Source organism: Thunnus maccoyii, chromosome 15 (assembly GCF_910596095.1).
Source record: "Thunnus maccoyii chromosome 15, fThuMac1.1, whole genome shotgun sequence".
Classification (NCBI taxonomy): Eukaryota; Metazoa; Chordata; class Actinopteri; order Scombriformes; family Scombridae; genus Thunnus; species Thunnus maccoyii.
The window spans coordinates 5,686,976-5,709,015 of NC_056547.1; the positions used below are offsets into that span (position 1 = coordinate 5,686,976).

The window sequence follows — 22,040 nt, forward strand, 5'->3', positions numbered from 1 at the left end:
GTCCAAACTCCACATATATTCAATTTACAACGACATAAAAACACACAAAAGAGGAAAATCTTCACAATCGAGAATCTGGAAACACAAAATTTTTGACATTTTTTTCTTGATAATCATCAAAATTTTTGCAGTCAGTCAACTTATTGATTAATTGACTCGTTGTTTCAGCTCTACTTCATATCATTAATTAAAACAAAACTGTCAGGTTGGATTTTGAAGATAATTACACACAAATTGAACTTTACTAGAACAGTCAAATAAGTCAACAACAGTTTAGTGCTCAAGTTAAATGCAGGCGTTAAAATCAGATTATATTATTATATAAAGATAACTAGAAATATCAATTATATATTATCTCAATATATCAGAAAGGTCATCAGTGCAGCTCAGAAACAGCTGCTGTGTATTAATGTAAGTGACCGCTGGTTCAGAGGTTGTGTTTTTGTGAAAGCGAGGACAGTGTTTTGTCTTAATTTTGGTTTTAGTTCTGCATTTTACTTACTCTCAGTTCCAGGTTTTGTTTAAAAAGTTGAAAAAATTCCCAGCAGCAAACTCGAGCTTAGGAAGAGCTTAGAATCACATCAGTACAATAACACACAGGGCTGCAAACTGAACAGAAATGTCACAAAACCACGACCGTCTCTGTGTAAAAAAAACACCGACGCTTAACGACGTCACACACAAACTCACCGTTAGCCACGTGCCGACCTCCTCCTTCTCCCTCTGAGCCGGGTCCACCTTCTGGGCCAGTCCCAGTCCTTCTTTTGAATACGCTTTCGTCTTGGTTTCTCTTTCCACTATCTTGAACCGCTCCATTTGCTGCGAGACGGTAAATATATAGACAAGACACAAAAAAAACATTATAAATCCAGTAGCCTTCAGCCTTCGCATCTTTGTGATGAGGAGAAAGAAGATAAAGAAGATGCCTACAAGTTCCAGAAAGTGAAATAAATGGGGACCTTTTTTTCCTTACAGCATGTTTGTATATATATATTAATGGAGCTTTAAAATAGAAGAACTCAGCAAAGTGATAATAAATGGCAGCCGTGCACTAATGGAGCCATTAAAACCCACTCAGCAGACCAGAAATAGGACCAGATACTGTATTTACTTCTGTATAAAAGTGACGTTAACAGGCCTAACAGGACCAGAGGACAAGGACTCTCTTAGATTTGAACTGTAACATGAATTTAAGACTGACTCATCTTTATCACATCCTCTATCTCTCTGTTTAATCAGCCAGCAGATTGCGATGTTCCTTCTTCTTTCTATACAAGACAACAAACCTCATCCGTTTCCTGCAGGACTCTCGCAGTATGACCGAACATATAATTTCAGGTCAACCGACAAAACCACAGGAAAAAAAAAAAAAAAAAAAAAGCAACTCATGGAGATCAGAGGGAGAGCTGGCGAGTCGCTCTCAGCTCTCATTGTGCGGGCAGGTGGCTGGCTTTCAGTCCGTCTCAATAACCCTCATCAAAGACTCGTGTGGCTCTGAGGCCTGAGGGACGAGGACGGCTGCGCTAAAGAACAGATGTTTGGATATCGGGACCGGCTCCCATGTCCCCCCCCCCACCCCCCCTCCGGCTCTCTGTGAAGAACGATGTAATGAGGGTTTTTTTTATTTAAAGTGCTAATCTCAGAAATTATTTTGGCAACATCTTCGGTCTGTCGGTGTGTTTTTTTTCTGGAACTACACTGGATTTTCTGCTGGTGATGCTTTAGTTTAGTGAAGGTGGCGCTCGCGTGTTTCACTGCTGAGTCACAGTGGTGATCGCCGCTCAGTTCTTCTTCTTTATTCTTAACAAACCACAGCTGCCGCCTGAAACTTAAAACATTAGTTTTTGTGCATTTTTTCCTCGAGTGTGTAAGTATTCAGAAGGTTAAATCACTGCTGTTTTAACTGATTTTTAAAGTGAGAGAATTACCAAAATGTACCTTTATTTACACCTGAATAATAAATAATAAACACATCAGATTACTGGGAGTCAGATTATAAAGAGAGACAAAATTAAAACTTATGAAAAGAAGATCTGGATCAAAACCTGCACGCATCGAATGATAAACTTAATTTCTGCTATAAATACATTTGTCCAAACAATGTGCTTCATATACTGTAACACTTAACAGTCTGATCCAAATTAAAAGACAAAATATGCAAGATTTTTGTGAATTTTAAGATGTAAATGAAGCTTCTGTTTGAGCTTTGAGGAGGACGATATCACAACTTTCAGACTTCAGAAAAAAATACACCGATACAACAGAGACGTAGATTATACTGCAGGAGATGACTGATGATTTTAATATTTATTATTTCGCTGTGAAAACTCGTCACTTTTGACTGATTGAATCCAAGCTGTCCATAACTTTCTGCTTTTCTCTACGAAGAATAAAACTACAAACCAGCTTTTATCTCTACAGGAGGCGAGTATTTGATATTGAAACAATAAAGCAGATTTTTTTTTCCTTTCTCACTACAAAGTGATATTTTAAAAGCTGTGTTGTTTGTTGATGCTCACTATGTCTCAATTTTTGTCCTGATTAATTGTCTTTTGGTTTTTTGGTGAAGCCAAAGACAAATTTACTAACAATACTATATTATTCATGCATGCAGGCACACTTTTGCTTCTGTAATAAAGGAAATCAACTCTTATACTCTGAGAGAAGCAGAAAAAATTACATTAATAAAACTTTCACACTGCAAAAATACGTTTTCATCTGTTTCTGAATGAAAATCTAAAAAGATGCAATTTTTTGTGTTCTTTCTTCACACAGAGCATCATAAATGACACAAATAACACCAGTATATTCACAGTCAATCAATCATAAACTGGTAATCTGTGTGTTCCCACAACCTGATGGGTGAAATGATGCTAAATCTGTGGTGAAAGAAAAAACAAACAAACAGACATTTTTGCGTAGTTTCATAGTTTTCCTGATATTAACACCAAAATTCTGATAAGCTTCAGACATTTTCAAGATCTGGGACTTATCTGAGAGTTCAAAACAAACTCAATCCTCCAGAGTAAACACAGGTCCTGGAGGGAGTGTTATAATGAACATGATGGACTGTGTGTCTCAGTTTCTACTCACCGTTTCTATGAGTTTGCGGTTCTCTACTAGCTGCCTTTTGTCTTTGATCTCGTTGGATGCCACCCACGTCTTGATCTGGTCTCGAAGACGCTGAGGGACCAGAAGAAGAGGGAGAGAAACAGAGTGGGGGGGAGGGGGGAGGGGGGGGGGATAGAGAGAGATACATCAGCGAACTCTGTGATACGTGCAGAAACTTGTCATGGATGGTGAACTTGGTGTCTACGTGCATCACACCGGCTTGGCTTGGAGTTTGGTCCTCATGGTAACACTGGGATGAAGCGCACACTGCTTCTGGCTGACCTGATGATATTTAATACTCCACAGATTTCACATCAGCAAACAATCTCTGTCCTTTCATTCAATTTAAGGGCCCAAAACGTAAGACGCCAGACCTCAACAAGTCAACTCAGGCTGTTTCACTTGCTGATCGGCTGCATATTAAACCCAATTTACACGCACCAAGATTAGCAACTGATTCAGACCAGAGCAAAGGTGTGAAAACACCTTTACAGGTTTCAAAATGAAAACACCGGTGTGGTGAGGCTGAATGTTTCCGATGACATGGGTGCTTTCCCAATGACCTCATTTACTAACGCTGCTGCACCCGTGAATTAAAAGAAAGTTAGAAGGTTTCTCACTTTCTATTGAGATCACTATAAACTCGAAGTCTCTCTGTGACAGATCAGATCAGTTTATTGTTGGAAGAGGCTTCAGCAGGACAGATCTTCACAGACCACAGGGCTTCAACTGCAGTCCTCAGACTGATCACACAACTGACAAATCATTACCTCTTTAAATAATTAAAAATTTGTCCAATATCGCCATTATCTTTAAGCGATGAGTGCTGATTTGTAGACTTGTGAATTACTTATTTAGTGTTGGGGAAGTCCCCGGGAGAATTTACACCAGATTTCAGTGGGAAAACTTTACTACTAAGGTTTACTACTGTACTAACCTGTAGCTTTTTAATCTCTTTCTTGAGGTCTGCTTCATACTTCTCCTTCTGGTTGGCGTTGGCTGCATTGTGAAGCTGCAGAGAGAAGAGTCAAACCAGTTCTCAGCTAAAACAATACAAAATTCAACATGTATACTGAAAATATTTAGTTTGTGAGAAGCTTTACCAGCTTCTCTTTGTTCATACGCTTAATATTAAACTTCTGTGATATGTTTTAACTATCAATTAACTAAATCTTTTAATCGATGTCTGTGGGCAAATTAGGTTTTTGGCAGCAGACTACGTGGGAAAAAAAGATAAACATAAGAGCTAAATGGGTTATAAATTACGCTATAAAAGTCATACAAGTATAACATGTACATTTGTGGGGTAATACAAGCCACTGGAAAGTCAAATAGACTTGCGGTGTTCAGCCCACACAAATAAATACAGGATATAATGAAGGAAAAAAGGACAACTGGGTGACTGAACCACTAACGACTTTCTGCCTCTTTATTAGCAGGACAGATCTGCGCTCTGGGCTGCTGTTAGCTGAGAGCCAAGCGCTGTTTTAACAAGAGCCATATGCACTCAGTTTATTATCAACATCATTAGAACTGTACATTCTGTTGTGGCCGCGGTGGGACTTATTTCCATCGCCGCAGTCGACTTCAGAAATTAACCTCAGAGGCAGATATGGCCGGAAAAAAGGATTTAACTACTGAAACTTTGGCATTTTGTGACTGGAAATTTTCACTTAGCATAAAAACACAACATTCACTCCTCTAAATCTCGGAAACGTTCAATGATTACCTTCCACATATAAATGCAAAACCTGTAGCCAAAAGTTGGCGGCATTTTGCATACATGTTTTATTTAAGGCTGGCAGTAATGATTGATAATCTGTTGATTACTTTCTTGATTAACTGATTAATCGTTCGGTCTATAAAACATCAGAAAACAGTCCTAAAGCTCAATGTAACATCTTAAAATGTCTCGTTTTATCTCACAAACAACCCAAAACCCAAATATATTCAGTTTACTACAATGTAAGAGCAAGAAAAGCAGCAAATTTTCACATTTAAGAGCCTGGAAAAGACAAATAGTTGACATAGTTGACCGCTCAGATCAATGATGATGATCTCTTCTTACCTTTTGCCAAATATCTTCAAACTGTTCAACACCTTCCGCTACTTTTTTCAGACATCGATCTATTTCACCTGGTGGAGAAGAGACAAGATGATACAGCCGATCACATGACGGTGAATAAAAACATGTTAAAACACAAAGAAAACTTTACTTTTTTAAAACTCAGAACAGATCTCTATAAAGCCAAGAAGACGCTGTCTGGATTAAGCCTGATCTTAACCCCAAATTGTTTGCTGAATTTCTTTCAGATCAGTCATCTGAAGTGCAGTTTGAGGGGGGATCATGACACCTGATTAACTGCCTGAACGATCAATGTCCACAGTCCGTTTCACGCCATTTAGTGCCAATATTCATGCACATATATATTTAAATTAATACGGCTCCCTTCCTCTTTTTCTGAAAAATTAATATCAGCCAATATATTATATTAATGATAGTATCTGCCTTACAAAACCACTATCACTTGGATTCAAGTGATGTGATAACTTTAGGGCTGGGCAATATGGTTAAATTCAATATCACAATATTGATATTTCCCAATTTTCATATATGAGGGGGGACCCAAAAACTCCCAGAAGCCATCGATACAGCTTGATGCTACGGTGGAAGAAACACACTGACAGAAAATGACTACAGGAAGTGTTTTTTTTAACTATTTTGGGCATTGTCATACATCACCATATGGTAATTGTAATCAAATTACTGTTTGATGGAGTGAACTATGCTTCACTGCTATGCAAAAAGTGATATATCATTTAATTCAGCCCAACTGGAGGGAATAAAATTCAGGATTTCTTTTTGGGCAAACAACTAAACAGACGAGAACAGACTGCGGCTTTGACTAAGTTGTGTGAACAAACTCCAATTCTGACCTTAAACAGCCTTGACGTTAAGATACTGCTGCGGTTGTGTTATTTTTAGATAAAAGTCTACCTCCTCTGTAATAATACATTACAATTTGACAGATCCTAGTTGCTGTTTGTGCTTGATCTTTTCTTCTTCTTTCTCAAAGAGATTTTAGGGGAGATACGTGCAAATGTGGGTTTTTTTTTTTTTTTTAATATGACAGCCGTTCACTATGAGAAGTCACAGGAGCGCACGTGAAGGGATGAGTGATGCTGGCAGAGAATCATCAAGGCTGAATCCTGTCAAAAACGGTGTTTTCAGCCTGCGATGACAAACGTCAGTTGAAAATAACATCAAAGTAAAAGGACTCTGAGGAACATTTCTGTGGGACAGAGCTGAGCCTCAAGGTTTTCTCTCTTTACACAAAAGTCTGGGTCGTGTTACGAGTATTCTTCGGCCAGGTGTCGAGCTTCGGATGCGGTATGATCCAGGTACAATGAACTGCTACAGACATCAGCAGTCATGAGTCTCCCTGGTACAGTTGTACTGTTTAAAATTTTACATAAAAGCGCTGAGAAAAGAGCAGCGGAAGAACAGACCCTCACTGCTCACACTAGACACAAAGTGTTTCTGTCTGAGGCCTAAAACATGTACTGGTCTCTGTGAAAATGTGCTGGTGAAATGAAATGAATAAAAATGTGCACAGATGTCAGCCAAAACACACGGACACAATGTCACCCTGTGCACAAAAAAACCCCCCAAAACAGCAAAAGAGGAAAACTAGGAGAGGGCGATATGGATAAAATCCTTTATCATGGCATAACTAATTTTATATTTTGCAATATTTGTATACAGTCCAGAGATTAAGTGTTTGGATAGTTACACATTTAATTTGAAATAAAATAATGGATACTACATTAAAGTGCCAAGTCTCAGCTTTAATTTGAGTGGGTTTAGGAGTAGTTTTAGAAAGAACTGTGACCCTTTTAACACACAAGTTTAGGGGTTCAACCGTAATTGGACAAATACACATGAAGTCAAACAAGACCACGTTTAATGTGCTGAAACACATGAAGCATGAAGAACAAAAACGCACTGAAAGCGATAACTGACTCGCCTCATTTGACGCTCCTACGTCAAACCGCAGGCATCAAGATTTGAAATGCCGACGTCACACAACCGACACGCATTAGTCCTGTTGTTCTTTGTGTTTAATGTTCCTGCTGAATTAAGTTGGATGTAATGAATGAATGAAAAGGAGAAATGCAGGAGGAGGAAAATGAAACTAAGAGTGTCTGTTTCCACTGTAAATCATCTGTTGAGTGTTTGGTGGTTATTTGTTTCTGCTTTAGAACGTAATCCCCATGAAACAATCAGAAAATAATGTTTTATTTCGGTCATTCACTGCTTTGTTCTCTTGGCTCGCTCTCTCTCTTCTTTCAGCTGCAGAAAGACAGCTTTGGTCGCTGGGTCCTCAGTTGATGCTCCAGAATCAAAACAAGGTCGGAGTCGGTGCGTCAAAGCAGTTTGATGCACCTCATGATGCTTCTGGTGTGCGTTCGGCCATTTAAAACAAGAAGTGTGCTTCAAAATGTGCATCAGATGCTTTCAGGACTGTTTATCATTTACATTTTCTAAAATCTAATCATTTGAAACACTGTTCCTGGATAAAATAAAACAACTTGAAAGTATATGCAAAATTCATCAATTTGTAATAGCGAGGAGCACATTTTACAAAATGCTTATGCTGTTTTCTACATGCCTGGTTTTATCTGCTTAAATTGTGCCAGACTGCAATGCTGTTGTGGTCCTGCTTGATAACAAGGTGACTTCGAGCTTCCTGTGATGGTCTTTCACTAAACTGATGGTTCGATACATGTGACTGTGTTCAGCTCTCAGTACTTCTATAGCTTGTAACTGAATCTCTGTGGTTTGGAGTTTAGTTTCAATCCTACATTGCTGTTCATACTTCCAGCCTTTTACTGTTTATTGATCACTTTCAGTTGTATCAGAGTTGCATTAATGTACCACTGCTGCAGACTGAATATTTCCTGCTGCTGCACCAGCAAACCAGAGTCTTTCATTGTGAACACTGAATTAGCAGAACTTTGCTAGCAATGCTATTCTTCAATAAAAAAATAAGTTGTCTACATGACAAAATATGGACTATTCTGCTCTATTTGGTCAGTAGACCAGTTTTAAATATTGCAGTGAGCTGAGGGAGTAAAGATAGAAGGTGTCATATCCCTCTGAGGCAAATCTGTGATGTTGGGTTATATAAATAAAATTGACTTAGCTTGACTTTACGATCACGCTGAAACTGCAAGTTTCTGTTCACCTCCAAGATAACTGTTGTACATGTTGTTGGGAGTTAGAATATAATCTAAACCCACTACTGAACCCAAAATGCAAAGTATTGAAGGAGACGGAGCTCGATACTGATGCAGAAAGAGACGCTGACACTGGAAATCTGTGCATAACAAAATCAGCTGAGGACAATCTGGACTAAGGCCGTATTCAGACCAGATCTGGCATTGCGGTGAACCTCCGCAGGGTTGTGCGGAGGTGCGGGGGGTGGGGGTGTGGGTGTGTTAATTTGTAACCGCAGTGAAACAATCACAAAATAATGTTTTATTTCTCTCATTCACCGGCTTTCTCACCGCCGCTGCTCCCTCTCTTCTTCCACTCTCCAGCTCGGTCGACCATCGCTTCTCTCTTTCTCTCAAAGTCACTCAAACATTTACTACAAGGCTTGTTTCTCTTAGTGTATGACAGTAGTTAACATATTTTGCAGCTAATACTGCACACTGACTTTCCTCCCCACATAGATTAGGGCAGTTTCAGTTTCTATTCCTTGCATAGTATTTATCACAATATAGTAGGAAGAGAGATTCTGTCTCAACCTCTCTTTTGATAAAGTGACCACAGCCTGACCTCCCTGCGGAGCCTGTTCTGCTTGTGGCGGCTTGTTTCTATGTCCCGGCTGTGTCCCTTCAGTCTGCACATTGTCAACATTTTCCTTAGTTTTCCATCAGTCACAGTGGTCAGATACCCTGCCGCCATGTACTCTCTGTTTAGGCTCAGATAAAATTTGAACTTACATTGTGATTCGGTGGTTTCTCTCCAATATTTGATATAATTTTCTTTTTGTTTTGAGATGATTTCATTGGGCCAGATTGTTTGGTGTCTGTCCTGAAGGCCTGGTGTGTGTGGGCAGAGCTTCAGGACCAGCTGGCAGAGGAGACTCTTATCTTTGTTCAACTCTTGGCACTGAAGGGCTTTGTACTAGCAGGAGTGGGGGTCGCTACATTGGAGGTGTTTATAAAATTTGATGGATCGCTTTTGAATTTTAATAACTTAAGGGTATTGGTCACATTCTGCCCTACGTGCATTGTTAACTGTGTGTCTGTGAGCATGTTTTTACACAATTCTGCATGTAGAGCTTCCAGCAGATGTTTTTTTTTTTTCTCCATTTTGGGAGGTCTTGGCTGGTTAATGGACCCCACACTTCACTACCATATAATATTATTGGCTCTATTACTGAATTTAGAATTTTGAACCACCTCCTAAGTCGTAATTTTTCTTTTGATGGCATAAAAAGCTCTTCTTTTGATGAAAAAGGGCTCTCACTGTCTCGCTCTCTTTTAAAATCAGTCAGAAAGGCCTATTTTTACTTTTAACGATATCAAACCAATAGAAATGCCCTCCCCTCTTCATAATAACATCTGCTCTCCCTCATGGCAGCTCTGATCAGTCTGAACGCCGGCTGTGATTGGCCACCACAGCGTGACGCCGGGTTGCCTTTCTCCCAATAGTTGATTCTGGTTCAACTGTCTTGCCGCAGGCCTTTGTGGCACCCCTGCAGCCTAAACGCACTACCCCCCATTCAAACAAATGGGAGGACTGACGCCTGATTTGGTGTAAATTCAGCCTAAGGCTCAAATTCAGCTTTTTCTACACATACTCTTCTTCGCTAGAGAAGGTAAAAAAGTGCTCTCGGCTCCATCGTGTTTTAGTTGAAGCTACAGGAACCAAAATCTGATTTATTTCTGACTGCCTCAAGAGCTAAAAAGCTCTAATCTGGCAGGAGGACAGCTTACACAACCCAGTAAACAAGCTACTTGTGAGCACATGTGACTTTTGTTTACCAGCAGTGGTTCTCTTTTTATGAAGCAGTGTGAAACTATTAATATATAAATAAATACAGATATGCACCATAATAAAGTTTTACGCTTTGGGTCACACCAAATACAAACAGTAGTAGCAGCTGTAAATATTTATGTTTGTTTTAACCTACTTAGAGTGACAGACGGGAGGAGTTTATCACAAAGATGCCATCAGGGGACTTTCCAAATTACAGAACTGTGAACTTTACTGACACTGAAATGCTTCTCTGTGACTGTGACGCTCCTTTTATTGTAATCTGCAGTAAAGCTGGCACCGGGGCACCAGATTAGCACCAGCAGCAAACAGCCAAATGCTGGTAAAATATGCAAGTGGCTGGCGGATTCGCTTCACTCACATGCCCCCCAAAAAAACAATGTTAATCTGTTGAGCGGCTGGTAAAATTTGAACATTTATTAACCATTTGGTCGGTGGATAAAAAAGTCAGTTTTGCAGCCTGACTGGCTTGATCAGACCACAACAAATCCTCATCATCACCTCTCTTTGATGGGGCACAAACACACACAGTCACACCTCAGAGACCTCACCTTGAAGTTTCCTTTTATCGGCCATGACTGATGACTAGGATGATGTCTTCATGCCTTCTTTCACTGCGGAAAACAAGAGAAAAACGATCAGACTGCTGCATTTGCATTAAAGAGAATTTAAGGGAATAAAAAGCAAGAGAGTGGTGGGGAAAAGGGAGGGCAGAAGGAGGGGAAACAGACAATCCAGCAGATCCAAAAGTGCAGCCGAGCTTGACCTTCGACCTGGCGATGGGATCCGATAACTGGTTCGATTTTGATTCCCGATCGGCAAAAAAACATCTGTATTCGTTAAGCTCCGACTCCAATAAACGGTAGCGAATGGAAAACATATAAATAGAGGCTTTTCATTCTTTATCGACTGGCGCTGGTTAAAGTGACTAGAGTTCTCTGCAGCTGGTGTCCGGATTCAGCCAAAGATTGTGTGCATGTGAGTGAAAAGAAACCACCGTACCAGCATGAGTTTTTGTTTTTGGAGTTCAACAGAGACCAGCAGAGTGGCGACTCCTCTCTGGATAAACGATCATCATGTCAATTAAAGAATCTAACAGTCTGACTTCAGGATCTTTAGTATTTGGAGCAAGTAGCTCGTGAAGTACAATAACTGAAGGTGTCGGATACATTTAATCAACATTTCATATATTATTCTGTTAATCTCATCTTCAGGTTGTGAACATTAATCAGTTTACCACTAAAAACTGTCGTGTTTCTGACTTCTTAGCCAACAAGAAGTGATTTCTTTTACTTGTAAATGTTAAAAGCTAAACCTAATAGAGCTGCAACGATTAGTTTTTTTATTTTTTTATTTTGATAATAAGAAAAAAAGTCCAAATCATCTGATTCTGACTGTTGTTTGGGACAAAACAAGACATTTGAAGACGTCATCTTGGGCTTTAGGAAACAGTGATTTTTCCCCATTTTATGACATTTTATGGACCAAACAACTAATCGATTAATCAAGGAAATAAACAAAAGATTAACCGATAATGAAAAATGAATGAAAATGATTCAAAAGGATTCGATTAGTGGATTCGTTACATGATTTGAGTTTGATAAAATGCCGTTAAACCCCGTCACTACTTTTGGCCTCTAATATCCCGACAGAGTTCAAATAAAAACTCATATTCCCGTGATGTTCGATGCATTCCAGGAGTCGTTTTCTGTTGTGAATCAACTTTCCCTGCAGAACATCTACATCAGCTGGTAATTTATACACTAGAACGACTCTTGACAAGCCGCCAGAGAACAAGTTTGAACTTGTTGCACTTGATGCCACATTTCCACTGGTTCAGTTTAACACGTTTCAGCTGTACTGTGGCGTGATCGCGAGCTGCGTTTCCTCTGCGTCCTATCAGCTGATTCTGAGCCACTGACACCAAAAACCTGATGTTGACGGTTGATGTTTCGGTTTAATAGATTTGGGGGGTTTTTTTTGGAATCAAACTCCAGTAAAGTAGCTGAATAGTTCACCAAACATGGAAGTAAGATAAATCAAAGAACTTTTTCTATTCAATGACACTGTCATTCGTGGTGATACTGGTACATGATGCCCTTATTCTGAGCAGATTACAATTATGTAATCAGGTTGAACAGGTATGACAACACTTGTTTTGTGGACATACTTTAGATGGCATGAATTATGCACTAATAAATGGCAAGTAGGGTTCAAACCTGTGCCATCAAAGCTCAATAATCAGTAGTTATTCTTAAATTAATCTCTACACATTGACCAAATGTCTCTAAATAAAACTAATGGAGTCCTGATAATAATTCCACCAGAAAACTAAATAAAACTGGTTAATTACAGTGAGAATAAAACAAACACCTGCAATTGGTTCAAGATGGACAGAGCGCTCAGTAGTATTTTTTACGTAGTTTTTGGTACCGACCGAAATGCGTTTGTAGAGCTGCAACGATTGGTCGATCAACAGAAAATTAATCAGCAACCGTTTTGATAATCTAATAATTGGTTCAAGCAATTTTTGAGCAAAAAATGGCAAAAATTCACTGCTTCCAGCTTCCCAAATATGAATATTTACTGGTTTTCATACTCTGCTATGATAATAAAAAAACACTGGGAACTTTTCATGGATATTTTGCACAATTTACTGGCATTTTACAAACCACACAAACAATGGAGAAAACAGTTGGAAGATGAATCGATAATGATGTGTCCGTATCACCGAGTTCGCCTGTTCAGAGCTGTAATCTTGTTCTTGAATCAGATAAATCCTGGTTTTCATCTAAATTTAGACAATTTTATTTAAGAAAATACCTCGTACAGCTGCTCATGTTTAGAGTTATTTATATTTCATAAAGTACTGCTCTGACGATCGCAAACCAGGACTCTTTGAACTTGAATCGACACTAGTATTGAAAAACGTCAAAGGATATCCAGCTGTAGATCTAAAGATTACTTTGTTGTAGAAAGTCAATACTGTGAAGAAAAGTTTTAAGGATAAATGATTAAAAGGTGCAGATGTTCCTTAATGTTGGTTCTTCCAAAATAAAATACTAAATAAAACGTGCTTTCTGTCATTAATTTAGATGACAGTAGATATGATTTGATTGAAAGATTATAAACCGTGATAACATTCTTCATTCAGTCTGCATCAGTGACAGTCTGAAGTCCATCTGACACACAGTTGAGCTGATAAACACTAATATTCTGCAGCTTCTTACTTTTGCTTTCTGTTTCGAACTGTTATCAGCTGTGAACATGTGCTTTTAATTGCACAGTAGAGTCGGGTCACGCTGCAAAACGAGGCGATATAAGGTTCCTCTTGTTTGGGATAAACATGTGAATACAGACCTTTTTGTAAAAGCAGCTCACGACTCGACGTTTCCTTTCACCGTGCGTTCGGATTGGACTCGCATCAAACTGAAAAAGGATTAAAAGTTTTCCCTTCGACAAAAGCATGTAGAGCGTAGTTGTTGTTGTTGAACTGACTGAAAGCTGACATATTTTCAGTCTGAGGTGAAGTCAATAATGTCATCTCAGCGGGGCCCGGTTATCAGGTTCGGACACAGGCCATTAAACAAAAGCATTTCTGACTGTGCTGGAAGAGGAGAGAGCGACTTGTTAATGAGGCTTTCCTGACGCGTACCCGGAGGAAAAGTAGAAGAGCAAATAAAATGTCTCCATTTAGCCCCGGAACACTCCGGGAGTTTAACTCTTCATTTGGTTTGCTGAAGGTTTGTTCGATGAGTGAACGAACACAGGTGTTTTCAACATCTGTTATACATTTTTTTTGAATAAAGATGCTTTGAGATGTGGTTTGTGGGTTAAAACACAAAGAAAACACCAGTCATTTTTAGTTATATTCGTATTGTTTCGCCTTTACACCTACTTTATATTCACCGTAATCATTTTTCAACAAATGCTAAAAGCTTTAATTCATTTTTTTGTGTCAAATCTGTCAGTCACTGCCGCTGTTATCAATACGCGGAGTGAAATGTGGCTGCACTGTATTGATAATGTTTTGTAGGGTGACACAGTTTTAGATGTGCAGTAATTTCTTATGTGTGGTGTAAAAACATTCACCCGAGGGACAAATAACCCTCAAATAAAAAAAAGAAACTAATTACACCTCATTATGTCGCCTCGTTTATCCGTCTATAAAAGTTGTTTTTCTTTCAGTAAGGGAATGAATTTCAGGAGATGAGCCTTGAGATCTTTAAATGCGCCTGTTGTGTGCAGACGTCAGAATAAGAAGGAGGAAGACGACCTACGTGACCGACTGAAAGGAGAGTGATGAAATCTTTTAAATAAGAGGGTCAATCGGAGGATGGTGTCACAACACGCTGCGGTGCGATATGACCGCAGGACGATAACAAGAGAAATCTCAGTGAGTGAAGAAGAAAATGTATCTGTCACATATGTGGTGTGATCCTGGTATCAGTCAATCAATATCACAAGAGAATGATGCTGCGATATCTGTATATCTGAGAAATTATTCACTATTATTATTTATCGTCTCTACACAAACGTAATGCTACATTTTAATGTGGCTCACTTATCATCAGCCTTAAATTTGACCAAAATCTGTCACATATTTTTAATTCTAGGATTGCAAATTGTTTTATCTAGATGATGTTCATGATTAATTGATAATTTATTAATTGTTGGTAAAGATCCCCTCCAGACGTTTTAAGACGTTGAATAATATTTTGTGTCTAATTTGGTTTTTCCACCAAAAGTAAACTATGAAAATGTGAATATTATTCATTTCAGAAGTTTGTCTCCTGCTTCACTATAAAGTCCAGTCTCAGCGTTTGTGCACTGGAGGCTTCAAGTTTCCACATCACACTTGTGTAAGTTGTTAACTGGACTCCGATTGGCTCCAAACTAGTTGTGATGTCACAGATGTAAGGTGTGAACAGAGGAACTTTCAGCAGATGAACATGAAAACAGCGTTTGAGCACATTCATCATCCTGCACAGTGAAGCTCAAACATCAAACTGTAGGAACAAGAAGAAAAACACATTTTTAAGTGGACTTTAATAATTTAACCAATTAAAAACGAGTTAATTGACAATGCATGTTTCTCCCATGTAGCCCGCGTTTATTTATACTTTCCTTTGCAATTCAGTCGCTACGCAGGAATAATCTGTCTATGGGAAGAAGTAATGCAAGATGAAGTGGATGAAACTTGGTCCAGTGTGAGAGAAATTACTTACTAAAGGAGACTCAATGTAAATATTTCAACTCCATCTTAAATTACTGCTCCAGTACGTCGTGTACCGTCGTCTACCGACTGAAAACTCAACAGTCTCAGTAGGGGTGCGCCGTATCGTATCGTTCATGATAATATCGTGTAATTTTTAATATGATTAAAAAAAAAAGATTCATATTGTTATAATGGAAATATTCTGATGTAATGGCTGAAAGCAAAAGTAACATCGCTACCGGCTCCACGGCGGAGGAGGAAGTTTCAGAAAGAGGAGTGACTTCATCAGTGAGGAAGTGGTTTGGTTATAAAAGATCAGATGTACAACAAACCACTGTAATATATAAGAAGTGCAAGAAGATTCTAACAACAAAAGGGGAAATACAACTAACTTATTTCATCACCTCAAGCGGAAGCATCCGGTCGAGTATGACGAGGGCTAAAAAATCCCGCCAGTATTTTGTCGTATCATCAAGAATATCAGAATCGCAGAAATACCCACCTCTAATTCTCATCACCGTCATCCCATCAAACTATCGTATCGGTGTTAGCTAGGAGACGCTGTAATGAAGCGTGCGCAGAGACGATCACGCAGGTGCTTTATGATTAAGAACGACGTGAGGCCCATAAACACGCCGAAGCTACAACCATTTAAGGTTAGAACGTTTCTACGAAGCGTCATCCGACCACGGCCACAGAGGTGAGAGAATCGCAATAATTGTTCTAATCAGAATGACGTTATATATTTCCGGATCGTCTCTCATCGTGGGCCTTCATGGTGTTGCAGTCGGTCACGAAAAGTGACAGAAGAGAGCGTGAGGGTTTAAACCCTGCCTACTTTCTCACCTCCGGAACAATTGTTGGTTTGGAAAAGTTACGAAAATTTACGGACGCACCTCCCCGACCCAACGCGATGTTGGAAAACTGTCGGGGAGGGGAGTTTCAGATGCTGAGTGACCATCCGAAAAGCACTTTAGATGACGCCTTTAGCGGCTAATGATGTATCCGTCCCAGTTAAGTAATTTTCAGTTAACACTGTTTTAAACATCGATCGAAGAAAATATGTCGATTTAAGAGTTATTATAGCTGTAAGTTGATTTACAATATCTTGTACAGCTGTGTCGATCTCTTCCGCGTTTAGCGCCATTTTCATGCCGATTTCCCTGTTGCCATTTTTCTGCCTCTGGCACAGGAAGATGCCGCTCTGAACACCACTTAGATAACTCTGATTGGCTCGGTTGTTTGTCCAACTGAGGAAACAGACGTCGATAAGCACAACAGCAGACCTACTCGAGTCGCTGCGGGCAGCAATCGAGAGGTCTGGTTATCTGGAACCAGGCTAGTTTGTTTGTTTGTTTTTTTTTGTCTTTTAATGGGATTTGTTGACAATAAATAAATTATAAAATGCTGTCAGTTATATCCTTTCATTTTGTACACATCACCGGCCTATACACAGTATCAATGTGATCTGTAATATATTACCATACTGGTGCCCATGTATTGATAATGTACCATATGGGAATGTATCTCATTTATGATGTATTCACATATCAATTATTACTCTCTCCTATCTTTAAATATTAAAAGCTTTCAGAAATTAGGCTTTAATGCTGCCATACACTTTAAATGTTTTACATTATTTGTTTTGATGCTTTTATGTTTAGTCTGACGTGTTATAATCTGGTCTAGAACAAACATGATTTCTGTATTTTTTTCCAGTCGAGATGAGAAATAAACTTGAAACCAGTACAGCGAACATCAAAACCTGACGTTAACACAATCTGACACACAGCTCACCTGCATGTTCCTGTTTAACTGCATCTTCTGCTGACTAACATTAAAGAAAACTGGGTTAAACTAGCTTCAACATTACTTTTCCAAACAGGTGCACACACCGTCAGACAGGCCCCCTCGTCCTGCTAACACACATCCACACTGACCCGCTGAGTTTGGACCAACTGAAGACACTTTTACTGCCTGTTTTCTTGAGCTTTTTCTCCTTAAAAATATAAAAACTACACTGGTCTCGTTACTCGCTAAACCAAACAACCAGACGGTGCTTTCGGACCGCGAGACAAACATATATCAGACCGGGATGTTTATAAACAATGAGGGCATCATTAGTGCCAACAGCAGCCAGTGGGCACCAACATCCGAGCAGATACTCTTCAAAACAAACTCCAACTTACCCGCCGCGACTCCGGAGAAAAAGTTTTCCGTTTTAAAAATAAAAACCCCTCCACTATAAGTTGGTCTGTTGAGAGTGTGCGGAGCTGCAGCTTCCCACCGGCTGCGATATTTGATGTTGGGAGACACAATTTGGAAAGAGGAGAGAGGCAGAGAGAAAGGGGGGGAAGGCAAATTAATTCATCACATTTGGCTCTGCAATCAATTTACCTGGATTTTTCCGAGTTACGATTTCTTTCCTCGGTGGCCGCACTCCGGTAAATCTTCAGTGATTCAGTATAAAGGCTGTTTTTCAAAAAAAAAAATTGTCAATTCTTCTCGCTAAACAATCAGTCCGCACATCCAAGATGGCTACCAGGAACACCTCCTCCTCCGATGCCCTGTTGGACAGGAGTCCCGCCCACCTGGCCTGTGATTGGTCCCCTGAGGAGCTTCCGCGCTTCTATTCGTCAAAGCCAGCTGTCAGTCAAGAGAGGCTGGTTTTACTACTTCCAGCATAACTCCCGCTATGATTGGACTGTTTGGAAAGGTGAAAGGGTAAATTAAATTTTGGTTTATGAACGTCCCCCCCCCCTCCTCCCCTCCCTCACCCCACCACCGCTGTTAGCCGCAAGGTGTTCTGGGAAATGGAGTTCACCTCTGCTTTTAATAGTGTGGATTTAGTACATTAAATTAATGAATATGGCCATATTTATGAAAAATTCTTATCCAAATGCTTTATTAGTTTATCATAGTTTATAAAAGTGTCACTTTTATCTCACCTCTAAACTCCCTTGACTCTACTCAATTAGTTTTTAATGCAAATACCTAAAAAATAAAACAAATAAAACAAACATAAGCCTATATGTAACATATTTATTGATTTATTAGCCTATAGTGTATCATGTAAGATGCAACAAAAAACATATTTGTCAATTAATCACTTGTCAACATCAATTAATTATCAAGAAATGGTGCAAGATTGCCTGTTGGTAAAGTTATTGAACCTCTTACAAAAAGGTTTAATAATAGTTGTACTTTTTGTAACGAAAATATCAAAATCAAATTTTTAAAAATGTTTTTGTTTGTTTACTTAACAGGGACAGTACAGGTAAACAGTGTTACACAGCAATGTAATTTATATGTGAGACATCTAACTGAAGCAATTGTACACGTTACAATATCTAGACCAGCAAATTAATGAAATAGATTCAGGATAAAAACAACAGAGCAGATTAAACAGACTATGTGTATAAGCATGTTTACATGTGTGGTGTTTAAGCCATTGTTTCACTTGTGTATTGAAAATGTAAAAGGATTAGGATTAGGATGATGTTCAAGGCAAGGCAAGTTTATTTGTATTGCACATTTCAACAACAAAGCAATTCAAAGTTCTTTACATAAAAATAAATAAAAAATGAATTACATGAACATAAAGGGCATCGAGACAAAATGTGAAAGACACACGTCATTTAAATACAAGTTAAAATAGAATAATACAGAAAAAACAGGAGAGTGAAAGTTACACTGTAAGAAATGAGTCAAAAGCCTCAAATTTGGTTTAATAAAAGGCAAACAGCTGTTTTCTGGGAGTTTGTTCAGATATGTGGAGCATAAAAACTGAACGCTGCTTCTCCAGGTTTAGTTTTGACTCTGGGGACAGAAAGCAGACCTGTCCTAGACCACCTGAGAGGTCTGGATGGTTCGTAATGTAGCAGCAGATCAGAAATGTATTCGGGCCCTGAACCATTCAGTCCTTTATAAACCAACAGCAATATTTTAAAATCAATTGTTTGACAGACAGGAAGCTGGTGTAAAGATCTGAGAACTGGAGTGATGTGATCCACTTCCTTAGTCTTGGTGAGGACTCGAGCAGCTGTCTGATCGACCTTTTAGAGAGAACTGTTAACACACAGTTACAGTAGTCGAGTCTCCTGAAGATAAACGCGTGGACAAGTCTATTCTTCTTGAAAGAGAATAAAGAAAGAGACGACTGTACTTTGAAACTACAGTTACCACCTGCTGCTCCCTTAGCTGTGGCTCTTCTGGTATAATATCTTTTCATCAACTGACAGGTTATATCTGGGGAACAGCCATTTTTGCACTATATATAGATTTTATTCATGAGAACTTGGTTTTTTTGTATCATGACAATAGGTTTGATTATCTTTTACTGTATGTACTCAAACACTCTTTAGGAAGACAGAAAATATCGTCCATTGCTCCGTTTAATAGAGACACTGTTGTCTTATTCAGGAAATTCCTTATTCATAAAGCCAAATACATCAAAGTACAACCTTTAGTCACAGTCTTTTAAAGAGAATTAGTGTCAAAAATGTCTTTGCTAAAAATTACAGAAGCGATCCTGCTAGAAAGCTATTAACACTATTTCATGAATTAAATTTGCGTCAGTGGTTTTATGTTGTTGAGTAACGTTTTAATGCTTTAATCCTTTCTGTTTCTTTTGACCTCATCATGCGATTTCATTGTGGAACTAAATCAGAGCTCACTTAATACTTTCTGGTTTGATCATTGCTACACATGTAATAAATGAATAAACCAGACGCCCTGAACGACCTTTGACCCCTGATGTCTGCAGAAACCATGTCAGCAACACGGTGGCGTTTCTTCTGTCATTATTCCCATATAGACAGTAGGGGTGTGCCTGAATACAAATACATTATTTGGCAAAGCACAAATAGTGGGTTTTATACGAATATTTGTTTCATACAAATATTTTAAAAAATATTTGTTGGGGGTGTCCACCAGAGATAAAGCTGAGCTACTGACACAAGCAAAGTGCTTCCAAGGGACTCTCCATAATCTGTTGTTCCTCTTCTCCTTCCCACAAAGTTAGGTTGTAAAAAATAGGCAATAAATGAAAAATGCAAAGCAATAATCACCTTTGAAGTTCCTCCCTACACATTACACACTGTGCTGTCTCTGTGTTATGGGTGTATAAATAGGTAGAGGTCTGTCTGCAATGAGGTAATGAATAAAGTTTTAGCTCAGTAATCAGCGCAGTCGTCTATGATCTGGGAGACTCCAGTTCAAGACCTGATGTAGGGACATCCTTTGTAAGGTAGTTTATTCATGAACACTTATTGTAACACTTTAATTTTCTAAAACAAAAAGTGTAATAAAAACAAAAACGGGATTTTTTAAAGCCTCTTTCCACTTTTATTCGAATACAAAAACAAATAATTTTGCTGCCTTAACAAATACAAATACAGATACAAATACTGGGATCTCTGCACATCCCTAATAGACACATAATGTAGTGATCTAAGAAAAGATTTTGATTATGATTAATTAAACTAACCACTTCATTGTTAACTGGTTATTGCCATTGATGAAAATGGCCTGTTATTGATCAGTCTTTGAATTTTCTATTTTAATAGATGATAGAAATTTGTATTTTTTTGTATTTTCAAGGTCAAAGGACAAGTGTATAGACAGAAAATCAATATGTATTAATGTATTTCTCAATGGCAACACATTATATTACAAATGGCAGCTTCATCTCTTGTGATAAATATAGTTTTTTGCATCACTTTGAGAAATGAGTCTAATTTTGAACTGCATCACAAGTCTGTTTACACTATACGACCAAAAGTATTTGGACACCTGAACTTTACACCTGTACAGGATTGCTGAACATGTCATTAGCATTAATATAACTGCCTCCACTCTTTCTGGGAGGGCTTTCCGGAAGATTTTCTCCCGTTTGTTCAGCCACAAAACCATTAGAGACGTCAGCCACTGATGCTGGGACATACTGTGACCCGCAATCAGGTCATCATAAAGGCGTCGGATGGGTGTCTCCTGTCTCCATTTTTGTTTACACCAAACTATTTCTTTATGGACGTAGCTTTGTGCATGGGGTCGTTGTCATCTTGAAACAGGAAGGGCGCATCCACAAACTGTGGCCATAAAGAATGCTATTGTCTAAAATGTTATTGTTTGCTGTAGGATTAAGATTTGCCTTCCTCGGATCTAAGAGTCTCGGATCATGAAAAGAATGTCAGCACATGTTTGACCTCAGTTTACTTTAAACTTTTCAAATACCTTCCTGGGATTTGAATTCAGACACAGAAACACATTTTGAGTTAAAATGCCTGTTTGAAATGAAAGGTTTTATATATTAGAGGTCTATTTTAAATATTTCATAAAATATACAACACATCCTAAATAAAAAATTCCCTACAATATAAGTTCTGCTTTGTGGTGAGCTTTTCTGGATCATGTTGTGTCTCCTGTGGTTTGTCATAAGTGAACCGGTGCAGTATCACCTTCGTCCACTGGAGGGAGCTGCAGCCTGCTGTTAAACATGTCATACAGTATATTCACAGTGCACTAGTATTGCTGTAACTACTATTTAAAAAAAAGATAAGAAGTCTAATTTCGTTCTCCAGCTCTTCATCAATTTTAATAACAATTTAAAAGGATGTTTTCTCAGCTGAATCACTGTTG

General features: G+C 38.7%; 1 protein-coding gene across 2 annotated transcripts in view; it reads right to left on the minus strand.

Annotated features, from left to right (window-relative positions):
* LOC121913310 (CCR4-NOT transcription complex subunit 3-like) overlaps window positions 1-17,954 on the minus strand; it is a 39,122-nt gene extending 21,168 nt beyond the window's left edge. For both annotated transcript variants that reach the window (XM_042435991.1, XM_042435990.1), the window contains exons 1-6: window positions 17,799-17,954; window positions 10,735-10,797; window positions 5,180-5,247; window positions 4,049-4,123; window positions 3,094-3,183; window positions 691-819 (exon numbers count right to left, since the gene is read on the minus strand). In XM_042435991.1, the coding sequence (XP_042291925.1) occupies window positions 691-819; window positions 3,094-3,183; window positions 4,049-4,123; window positions 5,180-5,247; window positions 10,735-10,759 (387 nt within the window). In that variant the 5' untranslated portion in view covers window positions 10,760-10,797; window positions 17,799-17,954. The remainder of the gene's footprint in view (window positions 1-690; window positions 820-3,093; window positions 3,184-4,048; window positions 4,124-5,179; window positions 5,248-10,734; window positions 10,798-17,798) is intronic.
* Window positions 17,955-22,040: the final 4,086 nt, after the last annotated feature.